The sequence below is a fragment of the Ovis aries genome, chromosome 2 (assembly GCF_016772045.2).
Source record: "Ovis aries strain OAR_USU_Benz2616 breed Rambouillet chromosome 2, ARS-UI_Ramb_v3.0, whole genome shotgun sequence".
Taxonomy (NCBI): domain Eukaryota; kingdom Metazoa; phylum Chordata; class Mammalia; order Artiodactyla; family Bovidae; genus Ovis; species Ovis aries.
Window position 1 is genome coordinate 66,847,980 of NC_056055.1, and position 22,218 is coordinate 66,870,197.

Sequence of the window (22,218 nt, forward strand, 5' to 3'; positions counted from 1 at the left end):
ATCCAGCACTCTATCTATCAGATCTAGTCCCTTAAATCTATTTGTCACTTCCACTGTATAATCATAAGGGATTTGATTTAGGTCATACCTGAATGGCCTTACGGTTTTCCCTACTTTCTTCAATTTAAGTCTGAATTTGGCAATAAGGAATTCATGATCTGAGTCACAGTCAGCTCCTGGTCTTGTTTTTGTTGACTGTATAGAGCTTCTCCATCTTTGGCTGCAAAGAATATAATCAATCTGATTTCGGTGTTGACCATCTGGTGATGTCCATGTGTAGAGTCTTCTCTTGTGTTGTTGGAAGAGAGTGTTTGCTATGACCAGTGCATTTTCTTGGCAAAACTCTATTATCTTTGCCCTGCTTCATTCTGCATTCCAAGGCCAAATTTGCCTGTTACTCCAGGTGTTTCTTGACTTCGTACTTTTGCATTCCAGTCCCCTATAATGAAAAGGACATCTCTTTTGAGTGTTAGTTCTAAAAGGTCTTGTAGGTCTTCATAGAACCGTTCAACTTCAGCTTCTTCAGCATTACTGGTTGGGACATAGACTTGGATTACTGTGATACTGAATGGTTTGCCTTGGAGACAAACAGAGATCATTCTGTCATTTTTGAGATTGCATCCAAATACTGCATTTTGGCCTCTTTTTTTGATCATGATGGCTACTCCATTTCTTCTGAGGGATTCCTGCCTGCAGTAGTAGATATAATGGTCATCTGAGTTAAATTCACCCATTCCCATCCATTTTAGTTTGCTGATTCCTAGAATGTCGACGTTCACTCTTGCTATCTCTTGTTTGACCACTTGCAATTTGCCTTGATTCATGGATGTAGCTTAGTGAATTGCAATCAACCATGGAATAATGGCAATAACAATATCACATTGACCAGACACCATTCTAAATGTCTTCACATTAAATGCTCATGAAAACTCTATTCCCACTTTTTACCCAAGGAAATAAAGAAACAGAAAATTGTAAACTCTTGACCAAAGTTACTACCTAGTAGGTGCTGGAGCCAAGAATCGATGAGAAGCAATCTGTCAGCAGAGCCCACACTTACCCTCTGTGTCTCCCATATCAGAGGTAAATAGTATCCTCCAATATTAGACTTCCCATTCTGTTATTCATCAATAATAAAATCCTCAAATTTTAGTTGGGCCCATGAGGTTTCAGACTACATTTCTAGCTTCCCTTATACTTAGAAATGACCAGTGACTGGTTCTGGACAATAAGGCATAATGGAATTAATATATACAACCTCCAGCTTCTATTTCTCTTTTTATGGCATGGAATGTGGACATAATGGCAGATTTCCAGCAGCCATATTGGGCCTTTTGTAAGGGATGGCAGAGCAGAAAGCAAGAAGAAGTAGGTGTCTGACAATTTATCAAACTTTCATATCACTCCTGGCCTGTTATCCTCTAGACTTTTTTTTTCATTTTTCATTTTTTTTATTGCTGTTAATTCAAAGAAAAAAGGTTGCATAAAATCCTATCTTTTCTAGAAATATAAGTGGCCTTTCCAGTACAGAACATTTCAAATATCAAAGTATATGGTAAACATACAAATAAGGAGAAGGTAACATACCTCCTTTATATAGTACAGTCTTTTAAATCATAAAATAAGCTCCATAAAATACAACTGGCGAGTGATTCACAATGCGGTCCATACAAGGCTTATCAAAACTCTCACTTCCACAACTCGACTGCAGCTTAACAATTAATTTAATAATATGGTCCAAAAACACCTAAATAAAATATATTTAATCAAAAGAATTTCCTTTCATTGAACTTTCTTTTTAAATTAAAGCTTTCATCTACCTCTTCACCCATCCCCACCCCTTTCTTCCCCTTTTACTCCCACCCCTGAAAGAAGGTTTCAAAATGTACATTGGTGCTTAAATATAAACTCTACCTATGAAGCTTTACAGGAAGCTTCTTACTTCAAGTGCTTCCTTTTGTCTGACAATCTATTAGGTTTCTGAACCAAGGCCAGATATTTAAGTTCCTCTGCCACCCACCAACGTGACCCCACAGAAACACCTGCTGTCTCTGCTCTGTACTGAAGGTGGGGCACAGCACACCCAACCCCAAGCCCTTATACCCACGGCTCAACACCGGGGGCTGCTTGGTGCCATCGATCTTTTATATAAAAGAATAAAACCTTATGTGAACAGCCACTGTTGATTTTTGGTTTCTGTTGTGTGTAGGCAAACCTAATCCTACACCATCTTAATGTGAAAAATCACTGTGGTCTAGAAATGTTCATAACCTGACATAAAGGTGGATAATTTATAAAAACACTTCATATGTTTAAAAGTCTTTGGGGCTTTATATATATGTATCACAAACTGGAGATCGGCAATTTGGTATGTGCAGTTATCATAGCACAAGCTTACAGGATAATCATTAAAATTTCCATTTAATTTGCATAATAAAATCTAGCTTGAGTAAAATATTAATATAAAAAATATCTAATATGTATACAGGAAGTACACGTCATAATATCATTATTATTCCCCATTTTCCTGAGTATCAATTTTTTAAGTCTCTATTTCTAATCTTCCAAAATGAACTCTTCCAGTATGGCTACATTTAAGAAAAGCCAGTAGGTGTATAATCTGGGTAATGGCTACAGGAAATGAGTAGGTCACTTAGGACTTCCCCTCAAGTTTCACATTTGAGTGTAACCAGCCTATTTGTGCTGAGGAAGACTTACCCCCTGGAAGAATCTCTCTCAGCAAGATTCATTTTAAATGATGCCCAACAGGCATTTCTTTTTGGGTTCCTTATAGGGTTCCCTGAAAGCATGCTCCTCTAACTCATACTGAAGGACTGAATCAACTTAGAACACACGCATGCACGCAAGCAAATTGACACATATGAAATATTAAAAGCTAGTTTCTCTAGAAGTTAAATTAGGGCACGACTGTGCTCAATCGCTCAGTCGTGTCTGACTCTTTGCAGGCCCCATAGGCTGCAGTCCACAAGGCTCCTCTGTCCATGGAATTTTTTAGGTAAGAATACTGGAGCGGGTTGCCATTTCCTACTCCAGGGGGATCTTCCCTATCCAAGGATCAAACCCACATCTCTTGGGCTGCCTGCACTGGCAGGCAGATTCTTTACCTCTGAGCCACCTGGGAAGATATGTGACATGACTATTGACACAGAAAAAGAGTCACAAAGGAGAGTAACTGGATCAAAGTAGCAGATACCTCCTTTCATTCACATTCCAAGTGCCAAGAAATGATACTTGACAGAATTCCCAAGCCCATAGCTGAAGCATAAGACAAGGAAAGTACGGTCGAGTTGGCCAAAACTTATACAGAATTCCTGAAACAGGAAAGTCAGATGCAATTGTACTGACATAGGAAAAGCCAAAATCCAGGAGAGCATGCTGGAACCTGTGGCATCAACTTCAAATTCAGAGATGATGGAGATAGAAAGCAAGAGAGGGCCCTGACTAAACAGTCCACTACCTTCCAAACATCTTCCTTCTCCCTGGTTTAAGTGGATCTCTTTCACTGACATTTAAAATTATTCCATTTATAAAAGATTTGATCCATATGCGTTTTTCAGGTAGTACTTAGATCTGAATGCAGGAAGCATCTGTCAGATTGTAGTGCTCAAAATACTATTCTACTATGTCAATAAAAGAAAATACCTGAACCAATAAGTAAATGACAATTTAATTCCTCAAATCCATTATAATTATATCCCTTTTAGAGTCTTTAATTTTTAAATGTTGTATTTTCATCTACCAAAACAGCTCGTATTTGAGACCTACTTAGTATTCATCTGTTCATAAAATGAATGTTAGCACACTTTTGTCCTATTCATTTATTTGCCATTTTAAGCCCAAAATGACTGTGATGTTGTTAATACTAATCTAATATTAGCCTAATTTGCTCATCAGTTTTATCCTGTTCCAAAAATGCCTTGGCATTGATCCATTAGCTGTATAAGAAAAATCTGCTTAATAAAATTACTCAAGTTTCTCTTTGTTCCTTTCTATCTGACATTTCTTATCTTCTGTGACACAACATCAAATTTACTCTGTATTTAATCCCTCTGAGTTTATGGGATTCAATGTGCAACTTCCTGTGAGTTCCTTAGAAGTGGTCTTACATAAGTGATTATAACAGGGGGTCATAATCTGCCATGAAGTCCTTGGGTGAGGGATTTAACAAATGAAGAAACAATGATAGATGTACTCTTGATCATTTACTTTGCATGGAACTCACTCTGTTATAGCTAAGTAATACCTCAATGAAGTCCAAATAAAATAACACAAACTATTATAATTAAAATAAAATACTACTTCCCATAATCACTTAGACTACTATTAACACAACCAGAAATTCCAGTGGTTTGAATGACTGCTCCCCTATGAATCCATGGCTCCACTCAGCTTCCTGAAGCCAGAGGGGTCACTGGGGTAGGAATTCAACTATGCTACCACTGAAACTTGGGTAGTATTTTTCCAGATTCCACCGACAGATAGTTCCTTTAAATATTCAGCCCAGGAGCTTCAGGTGGTCACCTCTACTGGGAAGCCATACTTTTCTTTGGCCACACCACCACACAGCTTGCGAGATCTTAGTGTCCAATCAGGGAGTGAACCCAGGTTTCTCGGCAGTGAAAGCACTGAGTCCTGACCACTGGACCACTAGGGAATTCCCTAGGAAGCCATCCTTGACCCTCTCCTTAACTTACCTCAGTTCAAGTGCCCTGCACAGCATCCTGACCTTCTTGTCATATTATCCATCATACATACCACCACTCTGGTTGCATGCACCCATTACCCACCAAAAGCCTGTGAGTTCCTAATGTAGAGTGACCTTGCTTTGAATTATGTTTCTTACCCTAGCACTCTTCATGATAACTTGGCACAACATTTCTTATCCTGGCACTTAACAAAATAATAGGAACTTAATATATGTTTGTGGAATACAGTCTTCCTTTCTATCCTCCTTCCATAAATATTTATTGTGTACCTACTATGTGCCAGCCCTGGAGAAGGGAATGGCAACCCACTCCAGTATTCTTGCCTGGAGAATCCCATGGCCTGGCAGGCTACAGTCTATGGGTCACAAAGATTCAGACATGACTGAGTGACTAACACACACACACAAACACACACACACACACACACTATGTGCCAGACACCATTAGAGGAAATGGAGATATAGCAGAGAACAAAAAGACCAACATCTGTTCTCCCATAAAGCTTGTATTCTAGTAGGGAGAGACAGACAATTAATAGCTAACAAGTCTTAAATATGTCCAGTCATTGAAGCGCCATGAAGAAAATTAAAGTAAGGGAAGGGGATGGAGAGGGATGATGTGAATAGACTTCTATTTTATATACAAATGGGCAACTGGCTCATTGAACAAGTAGGTCTTGTAAGTAGGTACAACCAGAAAACAAATCTATTCTTCTTTCATTGCTGTCCATCCATAGTTACTTGGAAGGGATAATTCCTTTTATGCTCTTAGCTGAAATATAGGACAGGCTTCAGGACTTTTCCAGTCACTCAGATATTATAAAAACCTTTTGACTACTTCTGTTCCAAGAACAGTTTTACTGAGTGAGTAAAACGCCAGTCCCATGTACCAGCCAAAATTTCACTTAAAATGAAAGGTTCTCAAGAAGCATGTGTGCCAGTCTGGTCTACTTCAGCTGGCTTCTTCCCAATTGTCCCCTTGGAATTCTTCCCTACACCCCAACTCCTTCTGGCTCCTTGAGGGTTTGAGTGTGAGAAGACATGAGGAAGGAGAAGCAAGCTCAGGAAAAGTGGACATGCACTCTTGTTTTGGCTTTCTCTGGGTTTGCCGGTGTCTGACCCTCTCTGGCACTGAAGGATGTTCAAAACTGACTTTCTTGAGGTGTTCTAATAGAAGCTGAGAACCCTTCTGGGAACATTCAGTGGTGCGTTTCATGATACAAGATGCCAATCTCTGCACTTCGATCTCCTGGCTCAGCTCATGGGAATACAGTCAATCCCTCTCCCATTCCTACATGAGGTGCTCTTGGGCAGGCACTAAAATGGCTCTCTGTCATCTTTCTCTTCTACATGGCCCATATCTCATCTCCCAAAGCCAAATCTGGGCCTGATTATTCACTTATCTTTGTCCCACCACTGATGAATATGTAGCTAATTCCCTTCTTGCTGCTCTGCTACTTTAGATAGATTACCAGAGCCTCACATTTGTACCTTAGTTTTGCAGATGAGACTTATAGCACACCTTTTACAAAATCCTGTCTCTATTTTTAAACTGAATTTTGGCTTTGCTGCAGGTTGGGAAGTGGATCCAAGTTCATTTCAGTAACATTCCTATCTAACACACACTGGAAACCTGGTAGGACAAGGTTTCAATGACTATGAATGAAAGTCATAAAGAGGGTAAATATTATTTCATTTATACATTCTCTATTAAACCTGAGATTTAACTGCTACAATGCATGGAATATAAGGAATGAATGTTTGAGGTTCCTACTCCTTATATTTCACTTCATCTCACTCCCTCCCACAATCTAGAGACCAAGAGCATTTTCATTTAGGAATCAAAAATAAATGCTTTTAAGGGTCAAAGATGCTAAGTGCATGCCAGACAATGCCTGCATTGTCCGCCTTGTTTTCATCCTCACCATGCTTAAGAAAGCAAGGGTAAGCTGGGTTTGGAGAAGTGGGAAGGGGTGGTTATTTTCTGAGTTGGGCATTATACTCAAGAGCTCCATCCATGTGCTGGCTAATGACCAATTAGGCAGCCTTATGCAAAGGCAAGAGGGCAGGGTAGAAACTGGGGAAACTGACAGAATGCCCCTGAGATTTAAGCTGTGGGACTAAAGGAGGACAAAGCAGAGAGAAATAGAGACACTGAGAGAGTGTGTGTGTATCAGATAGAGAGAAAACAGAGAGGGGGAGAGGAAGAGAGAGGGAGGGAGAGAGATGACTTACTTTAGAGCTGTCTTGGTTCCAACAAGTGTCCTTGTTCCATATCCAGGCAGCTGCATCTTTATAATAAATTCCCATTTTCAGGCTATGTTTATTATTCTCTGCCTATGATAACTATAAAAGGAATGGGGAACAGCATAGGTTCTGCTAAGCTAATTTACTCCCATCATCTTGCAGAACAGAGAATTTTCTAGAGCCATTCTCAATGGTAGAATTATGGATCTTTCTAGGCTTACTGTTTTTTAAAGTAGCCCAGCCTTTGAGGGGAAGAATGTGATCCAAACCCAGATGTCTGTGAAATTACCAACTCTTCAGGCCCCAAGGCCAAACTAAGAAGTTGAACTGAGCCGTCAGCTAGTCCCAAATCTCTTGACACTGTAGGACAGAATTTGGGAGGCTCCTGCCTCACACTGATTGAGCAAACACCTAAATAGTTTGAGAAAGAAGAATGGAGCTGGAGGAATCAAATTTCCTAACATCAGATTATACTGCAAAGCTACAGTCATCAAGACAGTATGGTACTAGCACAAAAACAGAAATATAGACCAATGGAATAAGATAGAAAGCCCAGAAATAAACCCATGCACTTATGGGTACCTTATTTTTGACAAAGGAGGCACGAATATACAATGGGGCAAAGACAGCCTCTTTAATAAATGGTGCTGGGAAAACTGGACAGCTACATGTAAAAGAATGAAATTAGAACACTTCCTAACACCATACACAAAGATAAACTCAAAATAGATTAAGGACCTAAATGTAAGACCAGAAACTATAAAACTCTAAGAGGAAAACATAGGCAGAACACTCGATGACATAAATCAAAGCAAGATCCTCTATGACCCACTTAGAATAACGTAAATAAAAACAAAAGTAAACAGTGAGACCTGATTAAACTTAAAAGCTTTTGCACAGCAGAGGAAACTATAATCAAGGTGAAAAGACAACCCTTGGAATGGGAGAAAATAATGGCAAATGAAAAAACTGACAAAGGATTAATTTCCAAAACACACAGCAGCTCATACAACTCAATACCAGAAAAACAAACAATCCAGTCAAAAAGTGGGAAAAAGACCTAAACAGACATTTCTCCAAAGAAGACATACAGATGGCTAACAAACACATGAAAAGATGCTCAACATCACTCATTACTAGAGAAATGCAAATCAAAACCACAATGAGATATTACCTCACACCAGTCAGAATGGCCATCATCAAAAAGTCTACAAACAATAAATGCTGGAGAGGGGGTGGAGAAAAGGGAATGCTCTTGCACTGTTTGTTGGTGGGAATGTAAATTGATACAGCCACTATGGAAGACAGTATGGAGATTCCTTAAAAAACTAGGAATAAAACCAGCATATGACCTAGCAAACCCACTCCTAGGCATATACTTGAGGAAACCAGGATTGTAAAAGACACATGTATCCCACTGTTCATTGCAGCACTATTTACAATAGCTAGAACTTGGAAGCAACCTAGATGCCCATCAACAGATGAATGGATAAAAAAATTGTTGTACATATACACAATGGAATATTACTCAGCCATAAAAAGGAACTCATTTGAGTCAGTTCTGATGAGGTCGATGAACCTAGAACCTATTATACAGAGTGAAGTGAGTCAGAAAGAGGAAGATAAATATCATATTCTAACACACGTTTACGGAATCTAGAAAAGTGGTTCTGAAGAATTTATTTACAGGGCAGGAATGGAGAAACAGACATAGAGAATAGACTGATGGACATGGGGAGAGGGGAAGAGAGGGTGAGATGTATGGAAAGAGTAACATGAAAACTTACATTACCACATGTAAAATAAATAGCCAACGGAAATTTGCTGTATGGCTCAGGAAACTCAAACAGGGCTCTGTATCAACCTAGAGGGATGGGATGGGGAGCCAGGTGGGAGGGAGGTTCAAAACTGAGGGGATATATGTATACCTATGGCTGATTCATGTTGAGGTTTGACAGAAAACAGCAAAATTCTATAAAGCAATTATCCTTCAATTAAAAAATAAATTATAAATAAAATAAAATAGGAAAAAAAACCCAGTACAGCTAATAAATAAATAAACAAAATTATCTTTTAAAGAAAGAAAGAAACAAACAAACAAAAAAACACCCAAATAACAATGGAGTAATCCATCCGCAACAATTCAAACAGAAAGTACTTATACAATGAATCCTCCTTTAGTAACTTGATTATACAGATGTTATAAGAAATAATAGCATGTTTAAATTACTTACAACTCTGTCATCTTAAATACAAAAGATATAAAATCAAAGAAATGGGTTCAAACTCTCACTCTTTCAGTCCCTGGCTGGGTGACTTTGAGTAAGTCATTTAATGTCTAGGAGTTTCTCTGCATTTATAAAATAGAGATAATAATACCTACTTCATAGGGTGATGATGAAGGTTAGAGGAGACATCTAGCAAGGTATCACAATAGCAGTAATAATTTCCTGAGCACTTGCTATGTGCCAGGCACTGAGTTAAGCACTTTATTTGCTTTATTTACCCAGTAAACTTATGAAGAGTTCCCATCTTATAGGTAAGGTCACTGAGGCAAACAGTGGCTAAGCCACCTGCCTAAGTAACTAACACAACTAAGAGGAGCCCTGAGAAAGTGTTCCTCCCTCTACTTTTTCATGTTTCACTAGGAGGAAGATTTAAACTTAGAGAAATTAGTGGTTACTACTTACTAGGGGTTCACTGGTTCCAAGTCGACGATATGTTGAATTACATAGTTTTTTCACTTCTTCAGGACCCTCTATATCATAATCTTTGGGATAAGTTTCTCTGTCACGGTGCCTTAAGAGAAAAAATAGAATCTGTTAAAGGACAAAGCTTATTTATCATGTATTGCATTTAAATATTTTAAAAATAATGCAGTAAAAGTTTACCATATTTGTGATATTGTTCTAATGATAAATTTACTGGACTTGGGACATATATTGCCTGTCTCTTTTCAGGTAATACTGAGACTACTTCCTAAAAACAATTTAGCATATGTAATAAAACTAATGTCATAAAACAACACTTATCCAACACAGTGATTATTCAGTGACTCCAGTGAAGTGAATCTTATTTAATAATGTAAATTAGTTACTGAAAGTAAGAATTAAAACAAGACAAGGTAATATCTTAGAAAGGCAGCTTACCACTTTAGAAATTGTTCTACCATGAAATTTAATTACAATTCTTCTCAAAACAAGAGACAGTAAAATATTTACTCATATGGATTTATAACATGTGGTCTCTGCTTCTAAAGAGGGTTTAAAGGAAGTTAACAGTTAAACATAACAGTTCTTAAAACATGTAGATGAAAGAGGAAAAGTATTCTGAACATTTTGACTAAAACAGTGGTGGAAAATAATAATAAAAGAAAGGTTTGGGAATAAGGAAGGAAAGAGGAGGTGAAGTGGCCCACAACAGAAGGAGCTATTTTCACAAAGCTTTCTCAAGTGAGATAAAGGAAACTGAACCCAAACACCCATCAAAAGAGGCTTGCTTTTCTATCAAGAGATATGGAACTAGGACTATGTGAGGGACACTGAGGTACCCAGGAACTTATTATCCATCCATCCACCTAATCTGCTCATTCATTCAGCAAATATTTTAAATACCTATTACATGCCAGGCATTCTGTTAGGTGCAGGAGATACAAATGGGGAGAAAATGTGGTGTAATTACTGCCTTCAGTTGCTCATAGTCTGGAAGGGGGTGGGCAATTAAACAAGAAAAAATCTACAATGTTGTTTAGTGTGGGCACAGGACTGTAGAAGCAGAACAGCATTGACTAACCTGGGTGGGGCACCCAGCCTAGGACCTGACCACCCCATCTCATCCCACTGCATTGGTGCTGGGGCCCTGTACTGTATTCAGATTATACCCTTACCTCCCCACCATCACTCATGGAAGCAGAGCTCTGCATAGAACACAGCAGAGAGGGAGCCCAGGGCATGTTAGCAGAGCTCCAGCAGATGAGCCCTCAGCCCTCCTCACATCTCAGCATTAACTGCAAAACACTAACAGCATTTTAGTACCAATACCATTTTTGAGAGCCTGAGAGAAAGCTCTCACTGAAGTTCTTTAGGTGAATTTTGGACATTAGGAACCAGGAGTAGGGGGCTTCCCTGGTGGTCCAGTGGTTAAGAATCTGCCTGCCAACACAGGGGACATGGGTTCGATCCCAGGTCTAAGAACTAGGATACCACATGCTGCAGGGCAGCTGAGCCTGTGCACCATAACTATTGAAGCCCGAGCACTCTAGAGCTCATGCTGCACAAGAGAAGCCCATGTAATGAGAAGCTTGTGCACCACAGTTGGAGAATAGTCCTAGCTCACTGCAACTAGAGAAAGTCTGCACACAGCAGTGAAGACCCAGCATAGATAAAAATAATTAATCCCCCTCCCAAAAATAAACCCCACAAAACAGGAATGGTAGAGTGAATGGGATCATGGGCTTGAGTCACTGCTCAGCAAAATGCTAGCTGTGTGACCTTGGGAAAGTCACGTAACTTTTCTGTGCCCTTTTTTCCTATGTGTAAAATGAGGATAGAAATTATACCAATACATTTTAAGATTTTTAGAAGAGTTAAAGGAAAAAAAATAAAGGTGGAAGGTCCTGCAAATAATGTAAAGAACCCATATAAACCTACATATAGTGAATACTAATCTGGCTTCAAAAAATTCTAAGGTACAAAATTTGTAACTTAATTTTTCCATTATTGTACTTAATTTCTTTCCCAAGTGCTCATAATTTCAGGTGAAAAAAAACTAATCTCAGTCGATTCTGGTTCTCATCCAACTCTAAAGAGTTCGTGTGGTACCACAATACCAAGAATCCATCTTTGTTGGCATCGTTAGAACCCATGGAAACATCCTCATTCTCCAGTGTTCTTCCATTATGGATCCATGCAGAGCTCTGCTCTGCCTACCTCGTCCTGCCACACAGTCTACGCAGACTGGCACTTTGCCAGAAGGGTGAAAGTGAAGTAGCTCAGTCGTGTCCAACCCTTTGCGACCCCATGGAATGTAGCCTACCAGGCTCCTCTGTACATGGGATTTTCCAGGCAAGAGTACTGGAGTGGGTTGCCATTTCCTACTCCAGGGGATCTTCCCAACTCACGGAGTGAACTCAGGTCTCCTGCATTGCAAGCAGACATTTCCCATCTGAGCCACCAGGGAAGCCTGCCACTATCCAAACCACCAAAAACCTTTTTGTGTCCTTCTCTAACTAAAAAACCCAGATGCCATCCCTGAGTTGTTTGCCTGGCCCACCAAGAAGGCGCTTGTTTAATGTCTCCACCACACTGGGCTTGGGAGACACATCAGAGCCCCACACATCAACAGGTCTGGAAACATTACTCTGGGAGTAAAATATTAGGTAGTGATAGGTCCCATCTACTCTAGGATTTCCAAAGTTTTAATCCAAGTTTGGGATCCCAGACAAATCCACATATTCTCAATTTCTCTGGCCTCTTTCATCTTCGGTGCATGAACTCTTCATCTACTAAGGGACAGAATAGCTCAGATCTTCATTTATTCTTCCAAATCTACAGTGCTATCCCAAGACCTAAGGTTTTGAACCTCAAAGCCAAGAATTTGGCTCTTTTGTTGCCTGCTGGGTCATTCTTCCCTGAGGCAATAAAACCAGAATACCTCCCTAGGAACACAGGAATGAAAGGCCAAAACACCAAGTAATATTTCAATGTATTATTTCCAGGGTCCATCTCTATCTTAGGCAATATTGGATCCCTGGGTTGGGAAGATCCTCTGGAGTATGGAATGGCCACCCACTCCAATATTCTTGCCTGGAAAACCCCACAGACAGAGAAGCCTGGCAGGCTACAATCCATGGGGCTACAGAGAGTTGGACATGAATGAGTGACTGAGCACACACACACAGGCCAGTGTCCAGGGCCTGGGAAACTTTTAGGGGCCGAGGAAAGTGTTTTAATCACTTTTAAATCAGTAAAAAAGAATATAATCAAGCTTGAACAATTATACATCTTTATACCAAAGCAATCATAAACTATCATTTAAAACTTTTTTAATGGAGGAAGGGACCCATGAAGGCAAAGATGGTGTCCATGAAAGTCAGAATGCAGCCTTGATTATCCCACCATGTATTTTAAGTTGTACTATAACTAGATTATTACCCAAATTACAGAAACATTCCTTTTCTTACCACAATCTCAGACAACAATCAAAAGCCCAGCATTAAAACATCAATCTATAGTGAAACTTTGGAGAACTAAGCGAATGCAATTGGCATTCCATAAAGTCTTCTGGCTGCCCACAAATGATGTGCTCAGAGCCAGCAGGTTCTGAGAGATGCACAGCTGAAGACCTGCCCCTATTTCCTAGATGCTGCCAACCCAGCAAAAATAAACATATGTGTTCAAAAATGTAAAATATAAAATATGCAAAATGTAAAATTAACAATAAAAATAAACTTATTATAATACTAAATGTACACATGGGGGCTTATTTGCCACATATAATAACAGTAAAAATGATTAGGGTATTATGAAGGATAAGGGAGGCCTAATTATTCCTGATTTTATCATGTCAGTTGAACATTGACTTGCACCTCAGTTTCCCCAAGATGAACTGGGAATCATACATTAAGGACACAAATCAATTGAATGAGAGTCTCAAGTGAAAAGTGACATAAAAATGCAAATGTTATTATGGGTAATAACATTATATCTATCTACAATATGCTTTGTTGGGGATTTTTAAATACTTTGTCAATATCAATTAAGCTTTATAGCATCTTTGTAATACATATAAATATGCATAATCAAAGTATTATATACATAGACATATATATGTCTATACGTATACATATATTTTATATAGCCTTATTTCACCCGCTACCTGAATTTATTTATGGTTGCCATGACTTCTCATTTATTGCAATAAAAATTCTTTATGAGAAAATAATGAATATAGTGAAATAAAATTTACAATGTCTGTAGAGCAGTAACTTTCAAACTTTTTGATCATAGTCCCCACCTATACCATTAAAACCTACCTGAGACATTTTTAATTGTTGCATCTGGGTGGAGTGGTTTGCTATTGGCATTTAGTGGAAAGAGGCTAGCAATGCTCCGCTAAATATCCTATGGTGCACAGGACAACCCACACAATAAAGTACTATCTGATCCAAAGTGTCAAAGTACCAAGGTTGAGAAAGAGCTAGAGAATGACTGTATACCAGATTCTTAGGTCAGTCAGTTCAGTTGCTCAGTCATGTCCAACTCTTTGCAACCCCATGGACTGCAGAATGCCAGGTCTCCCTATCTGTAGTCAACTCCTAGAGTTTACTCAAACTCATGTCCATTGAGTTGGTGATGCCATCCAACCATTTCATCCTCTGTCATCCCCTCTCCTCCTGCCCTCAATCTTTCCCAGCATCAGGATCTTTTCAAATGAGTCAGCTCTTCACATCAGGCGGCTAATTGGAGTTTCAGCTTCAACATCAGTCCCTCCAATGAACACCCAGGAATGATCTCCTTCAGGATGGACTGGTTGGATCTCCTTGTAGTCCAAGGGACTCTCAAGAGTCTTTTCTAATACCACAGTTCAAAAGCGTTAATTCTCTGGTACACAGCCTTCTTTATAATCCAGCTCTTACATCCATACATGCCTACTGGAAAACCATAGCCTTGACTAGACAGACCTTTGTGGGCAAAGTAATGTCTCTGCTTTTTAATATGCTGTCTATGTTGGTCATAGCTTTTCTTCCAAGGAGCAAGCGTCTTTTAATTTCATGGCTGCAGTCACTAACTGCAGTGATTTTGGAGCACCCCCCTTCCCAAAATAAAGTCTGTCACTGTTTCCACTGTTTCCCCATCTATTTGCCATGAAGTGATGGGACCAGATGCCATGATCTTAGTTTTCTGAATGTTGAGTTTTAAGTCAACTTTTCACTCTCCTCTTTCACTTTCATCAAGAGGCTCTTTAGTTCTTCTTCACTTTCTGCCATAAGGTCAGTGGTCCCCAAACCTCAGCATTTCATGGAGCAGAAAATCTTTACCCCCAAATTTGTAAAACCAACAAAAATTGCCAACACTTTCTCTTAACAGGAACATTAAAAATAAAATAACTATCCATCACCTTTAATAAGAAGGCTTCCAACAGCAAAGATAAATAAAATCAATCTTAAAATCCTTTAAATTGAATAAATTTAGCTATGTGAAAAACTTGCTACATTGTCTTTATAGTTTGCACATCACCTTGGATTAGTATAAAGGTCATTATTGACCAGCCCTGGTATAGTCTACAGACTGGATCTGCAGATGTTAGTTTTCTCCAGACATGAATTTGACAGCAGAAGTCAGTTCAAGGCTAAAGCAGCTTGATACAGGTATTCTGTGTTGTTCACTGAAGGAAGAGCTGCGCTTTTGATGTCAGGTGTGCAGATACAGACTAACATTCTTGCTGGGAGGAGCGCTTCTAGGACCTCCTGACCTCCTGCCAGCAGGGCCAGAATACTCTTTGACAGTCAGCCTTGCTTCTGCTCTGTCAAGCCCAAAGCTAAGCTGTGGCTATTTTTTTATATGAGAAATCTTTATGTAAGACATCCTTATTTACAGAAAAGGAAATTTGCTTTCTCTACCCTACTGTGGGAGAAACAGTATGAATATGAACAGAATCACAAATGAGGAAAGGGCTGACAAGACAGGATCAGAGCTGCCAACTGTATAAAAAGGAGCTTGCTTGGAATGATGACCCTAATGTCAAAAATGCCACTTGGACTGATTCAGAGAGGATTAAGGTCAATTGAATCTAGTAAGGCAAAGATAGCACAAGTAGGTTCCATTGTAGAAAATATTCCACTACCAATTCTACAATTACCTGAATGCTCTAGATCCTGTATTTCCTGTCTCCTCCAGTCTAACATAGTCCCAAGTAAAACTTTGAGAAAAACACTTTCTGGATTTGTTTCGGGGGTCCTTTGGGAGCTTGGATTTCCTACCATAAGAGCTGGATGATTTCACATCAAATCAAATCTGTAAGCCCCAGTCGACTGAACACATATAAATTCCCAACTGAGTTACAGGACTAAACAAACTCAACTCCAGAACATACTTGGGGCAAGGATCTGAAGATTCTCTCAGGCTGCCCTAAGCCATAGTGGTCCAGCTCTCAGAAAAGGACAAGGTTGGGTTAGATCACAGGATTCTTCTTGCAGGAGAGGAGACCAAGTTACTCCCTAAGGTTTCTTTCTGTGGTCTCAAGACTAACTGAGGGAAGTGCAGTGGGGTTTTTCAAACAGACCATTATCTTTATCACTTCTCCACCTTTCACGTTTTGAAACAATTATCCATTAATGAATCTTTCTTTTCATTAGACTAAGAACATCTTAGACACAGGGATCTTTTTTTTTTTTTTAAACTCATTTTTGTGATCTCAGTGCCTGAAGACTTACATGTTGTAAATGCTCATTAAATCTTAAATGATTGATTAATTGAATTTCTTACATTTTGTTCCTGTCACCTTAATATAAATGCTGAATGCAAAGGCTTTCAAACATGTCCATAAAAATAAAGAGCATCCCAGCTCACTCAACAAAAATGCACATAAAAAAGGAGTGATTATGCATATAGAGATGCTAGTTCTTTTCAACAAAAACTTGTCTCCAGAGGAATTATAAATCTGCATGCTGAATGGGAAAAGTCTCAGCATACATATGCATAACACTGATTGCAAAGGGGGTGTGAACCTGAACAATATCTGACAATGAAAATCCGAGCTGAATTCTGGTTCCTGGTTACTTGACAAGAAACACATTTTCTTCGTGAATTTCAAAGATGTTAAAAATGTTGACTCCAGATGGGAGAATATATTAATTTTACATTTTAGAACTATTAATGTAGTTCACAACTACTCTGTCAGCTATTGTATTTCTGATGTAAATCTGAGCCAACCTTTTCTATTAGGTTTTATAATCAACTGCTATCTAGGACTTTACAAGAAAATTACCCTAGAGACTCAGCTATATTTCCTGGCACATTAGAAGCATTAAAACTAGTAGAATCACAGACTACAAAGAAATGTTTGCCAATCCTCTTCAAAGATTTCAGAGGCAAGTGATTTATATGCCAAGGTAGTGCTATGTTGTGACACATTTCTCAAACTGACAAATGAAGACTTTTAGATATATTTGCAAGAGTCATAAAGAAAATTTTATGTCCTTGGGAGAAATGGTGACATTTAGGACTTATGAAGAGAGACTTTGTTTTTCAATGTGTCTCATACTCTGTGTGATTTGTGTATTTATAACTATGAAGCCACAGAATTTGAAACCTAAAAACTGCACCAAAAAGAAAAATATTTGATGGAGACAGATAAGTGAGGTCATTTTCCTCACTCAGCGTATATTGAATGGCATGTAAATAAGACCCATCATTAATGTGAAATTTTTATAAGAAATTTTAGAAACAGGAAGCCCCATGGAGAAGATAGGAAGTAAACAAAAGGAATACAGCATGGGAGACTGTCTATCTTAACAGTTGAAATGTTAAATGTTGTCAGTATAATTAACTGCCAAACATATTTTTTGTAGCCACGCGTTCTGGGAAACAAACTCACTCAGAAGGACAATGCAGATAGTGGAGTGAAGTTTATTACACTGACGGGCCCAAGACAGAGTCTCCACTTAGCCAAGGATCCCGAACAGTTTTTGTGAAAATCTTATATACCCTAAGTGTATATAAGGTGCTCAAAATCACCTCCCCAAATTCTCTGAAACTAGGCTAAACAAGGGAAAAGAAAGATACAATCAAAGTTAATTTATGATTCGTATGCCTTAAACCTGTGATTCATATGTCTTAAGCCTAGGTAGTTAACAGTGGACAATTATCAACAGGCCTGTGGTCATACCCCAATAAGCATAATAGAATTCATGATTCTATTCAGTTACACAGATAATTAGGGTATTCTTTTAGGCGAGGGAGAGTCTAGGTACAAGCCCTAGAGCTCCTCCATTCAGGGGGTCTGGTTTTCCAGTAGGTATGTTGTTTCCATAGATACTGAGCATATAGCTCAAAGTCCACAGTCCAGCCCAAGATGGAGTCCTGCTTTCAAGATGGAGCTTGTTCTGTTTCCTCCTTCAATATGACTTTGAAAAGAGCTGGAGGAACATGGATTAAATGGAGTGACACTATAATTGATTATCCCACCTGGGACACTGTTAGAGGGAAATCAGGTACTAAGTACACTGGGAGTGGTGAAAACCAGCATTGTCCTGGTCAAATCAGGATTGGGACATTTTGTTAACCAATGTTTTTTGACTACTGAATCCCAATTATCTTCAGATTCAAAGATACTTCTTACGGTTCCTTTCATCTCCCCTCCAGAAACAGCTTATGTTGTCTGGCCAAAGACACTTAGGGTGGTAGAATAGTAAGACTAAAAAGAGACCGAGTCTATAAGGTGTGTTATATATTGGTAATTACTGTTATCCAAAGAACACTTTGATAGTATACTGGCATGAATGGCATGAAGACTAATTTGGCCCCTGCAAACTAGAAACAAATGCTTGATTACCTGCATAAACTCCTATCCCTACAGTCTTAAAATTACTGGCTTAGATAACTTGAATTAATTACTGTATAGTAGGATAAAATGGAATTTCCCAGATGACGCTGGTGGTAAAGAATCTGCCCGCCAGTGCAGGAGACACAAGAGACATGGCTCAATATCTGGGTTTGGAAGAGCCCGTGGAGGCAAGCGTGAAACCCTCTCCATAATTCTGGCAGGGAGAATCCCTTGGATAGAGGAGACTGGCGGGCTACAGTCCATAAGGTCACAAAGTCTGACACAACTGAAGTGACTGAGCATGAACATGCAACATGAAATGATTATATTATGTGAGCTTAAGGACCATTTTAACGCATTTTTCTACGAATCCATGAGCAAAGTATATTGAGTAGATAATACAAGGTTCTTTCATTTCAAAGCAATTCATTCTGTTAATATTGAAACAAATGAAAAAGCCTTTCTTCATAAACAGTATTTATAGCTAAAACAGTCTTTCATTATGAACATAGCTACACAGTTCAGTTCAGTCGCTCAGTCATGTCCAACTCTTTGCAACACCATGAACCACAGCACGCCAGATCTCCCTGTCCATCAACAACTCCCGGAGTCCACTCAAACCCATGTCCATTGAGTCGATGATGCCATCCAACCATCTCATCTTCTGTCATCCCCTTCTCCTCCTGCCCTCAATCTCTCCCAGCATCAAGGTCTTTTCAAATGAGTCAGCTCTCTGCATCAGGTGGCCAAAGTATTGGAGTTTCAGCTTCAACATCAGTCCCTCCAATGAACACCAGGACTGATCTTCTTTAGAATGGACTGGTTGGATCTCCTTGTAGTCCAAGGGACTCTCAAGAGTCTTCTCCAACTTCACAGTTCAAAAGCATCAATTCTTTGGCACTCAGCTTTCTTTATAGCCCAATTGTCACATCCATACATGACTACTGGAAAAACCATAGCTTTGACTAGACAGACCTTTGTTGGCAAAGTAATGTTTCTGCTTTTTAATATGCTGTCTAGGTTGATCATGACTTTCCTTCCAAGAAGTAAGCGTCTTTTAATTTCATGGCTGCAGTCACCATCTGCAGTGATTTTGGAGCCCAGAAAAATAAAGTCAGCCACTGTTTCCACTGTTTCCCCATCTATTTCCCATGAAATGATGGGACCAGATGCCATGATCTTCGTTTTCTGAATGTTGAGCTTTAAGCCAACTTTTTCACTCTCCTCTTTCACTTTCATCAAGAGGCTCTTTAGTTCTTCTTCACTTTCTGCCATAAGGGTGGTGTCATCTGCATATCTGAGGTTATTGATCTTTCTCCCTGCAATCTTGAGTCCAGCTTGTGCTTCCTCCAGCCCAGCGTTTCTCATGATGTACTCTGCATAGAAGTTAAATAAGCAGGGTGACAATATACAGCCTTGACGTACTCCTTTTCCTATTTTGGAACCAGTCTGTTGTTTCATGTCCAGTTCTAACTGTTGCTTCCTGACCTGTATACACGTTACTCAAGAGGCAGGTCAGGTGGTCTGGTATTCCCATCTCTTTCAGAATTTTCCACAGTTTATTGTGATCCACACAGTCAAAAGCTTTGGCATAGTCAATAAAGCAGAAATAGATGTTTTTCTGGAACTCTCTTGCCTTTTCCATGATCCAGCAAATGTTGGCAATTTGATTTCTGGTTCTTCTGCCTTTTCTAAAACCAGCTTGAACATCTGGAAGTTCACAGTTCACGTATTGCTGAAGCTTGGCTTGGAGAATTTTGAGCATTACTTTACTAGCGTGTGAGATGAGTGCAATTGTGTGGTAGTTTGAGCATTCTTTGGCATTGCCTTTCTTAGGGATTGGAATGAAAACTGACCTTTTCCCGTCCTGTGGCCACTGCTGAGTTTTCCAAAATTGCTGACATACTGACTGCAGCACTTTCACAGCATCATTAGCTACACAAATGAACACTTTTTCCATTTCTTCCTAAAAATCATTCAAAAGCAGCAAAGGAAATGAAAAATTAAAAGAAAACTAATTTATGGCAAAGTTATAATCCCTAGATTACATCATGTATAAGGGCTACTTTAAGCAGCCCAAGATCCAGTTGAAGACAAGTAGAAGAAGCAGAGATAGAGCTGATAATCTCAGTAGAGAGATTGCAGAGAAGCAAGAACTCTCAGAGCACCAGCCAGACTACATTCTCATAGTTTTGCAGATAAACTCTTTCACCAAAAACAATGGAAAATGCTAGATCAATATATATATACGTGTGTGTGTGTGTGTGTGTGTGTGTGTGTGTGTATTTTAAATTCCAAGACATTGAAAGTATGTAAGAGCTGATAATAGAGTGGGGAATTTAAAGGCCAATTTTTGGATGAAAGCCTGTAACCAAAGGGATAAATAGAATTTTAAAACACCAAACCTGCTGATGCCCTTGGGGCATTTGCTTATATGCACAGGGGCAATGGCTTCAGGGCTGGAGGTACTAAAGTCTAGCCCTGGAGCCCACCTAGGATGGGAGTTTTACAAGGAAGTCTTCCATATGTGACAGATATTATGCCTGCCAATACAATTTCTCCTTTTTACTGTAAGTATAAGCAATTAAAATTCCCAGCTCCTTTGCAGTTGGTGAGGTTCATTTGACTAGCTCTGGCCAATTGAAAAAAAAATGAGCAGAACTGATACATTTAATTTCTCCCGTAGAATTGTCAAATCTTTTTTTCCCTGCCAAAGCAAAAGACTTTCTAGATGATGGCACCTCAGTCAGCCTGAATCCCAGAGGATCTCTGTGGAGGAATGCCGAAACTTCACCAGAAACCTAAAGAAACTTTTGTGTGAGTAGGAAATACACCTTTATGTGTCAAACCACTGAGATTTTAGGAGCTGTATGTTATCACTGGAATGTAAAACTAGGAAGTCAAGAAACACCTGGAGTCACAGGCAAATTTGGACTTGGAGTACAGAATGAAGCAGGGCAAAGGCTAAAAGAGATTTGCCAAGAGAACACACTGGTCATAGCAAACACCCTCTTCCAACAACACAAGAGAAGACTCTACCCATGGACATCACCAGATGGTCAACGCTGAAATCAGCTTGATTATATTCTTTGCAGCGAAAGATGGAGAAGCTCTATACAGTCAGCAAAAACAAGACCGGGAGCTGACTGTGGCCCAGATCATGAACTCCTTGTTTTCAAGTTCAGACTTAAATAGAAGAAAGTAGGGAAAACCACTAGATCATTCACATATGACCTAAATCAAATCCCTTATGATTATATAGTGGAAGTGACAAATAGATTTAAAGGATTAGATTTGATAGAGTGCCTGAAGAATTATGGACAGAGGTTCCTGACATTGTACAGGAGGCAGGGATTAAGACCATCCCCAAGAAAAAGAAATGCAAAAGGCAAAATAGCTGTCTGAGGAGGCCTTACAAATAGCTGTGAAAAGAAGGGACATGAAAAGCAAAGGAGAAAAGGAAAGATATACCCATTTGAATGAAGAGGTCCAAAGAATAGCAAGGAGAAATAAGAAAGCCTTCCTCAGTAACCAATGCAAAGAAACAGAGGAAAACAACAGAATGGGAAAGTCTAGAGATCTCTTCAAGAAAATTAGAGATACCAAGGGAACATTTCATGCAAAGATGGGCTCAATAAAGGACAGAAATGGTATGGACCTAACAGAAGCAGAAGATATTAAGAAGAGGTGGCAAGAATACA

At 39.2% G+C, this 22,218-nt stretch overlaps 1 protein-coding gene across 2 annotated transcripts in view; it reads right to left on the bottom strand.

Moving 5' to 3' along the window:
* CFAP95 (cilia and flagella associated protein 95) overlaps positions 1 to 22,218 on the bottom strand; it is a 106,709-nt gene that overhangs the window by 69,905 nt on the left and 14,586 nt on the right. For both annotated transcript variants that reach the window (XM_042243364.2, XM_042243363.2), the window contains exon 2: positions 9,664 to 9,772. In XM_042243364.2, coding sequence (XP_042099298.1) covers positions 9,664 to 9,772 — 109 coding nt within the window. The remainder of the gene's footprint in view (positions 1 to 9,663; positions 9,773 to 22,218) is intronic.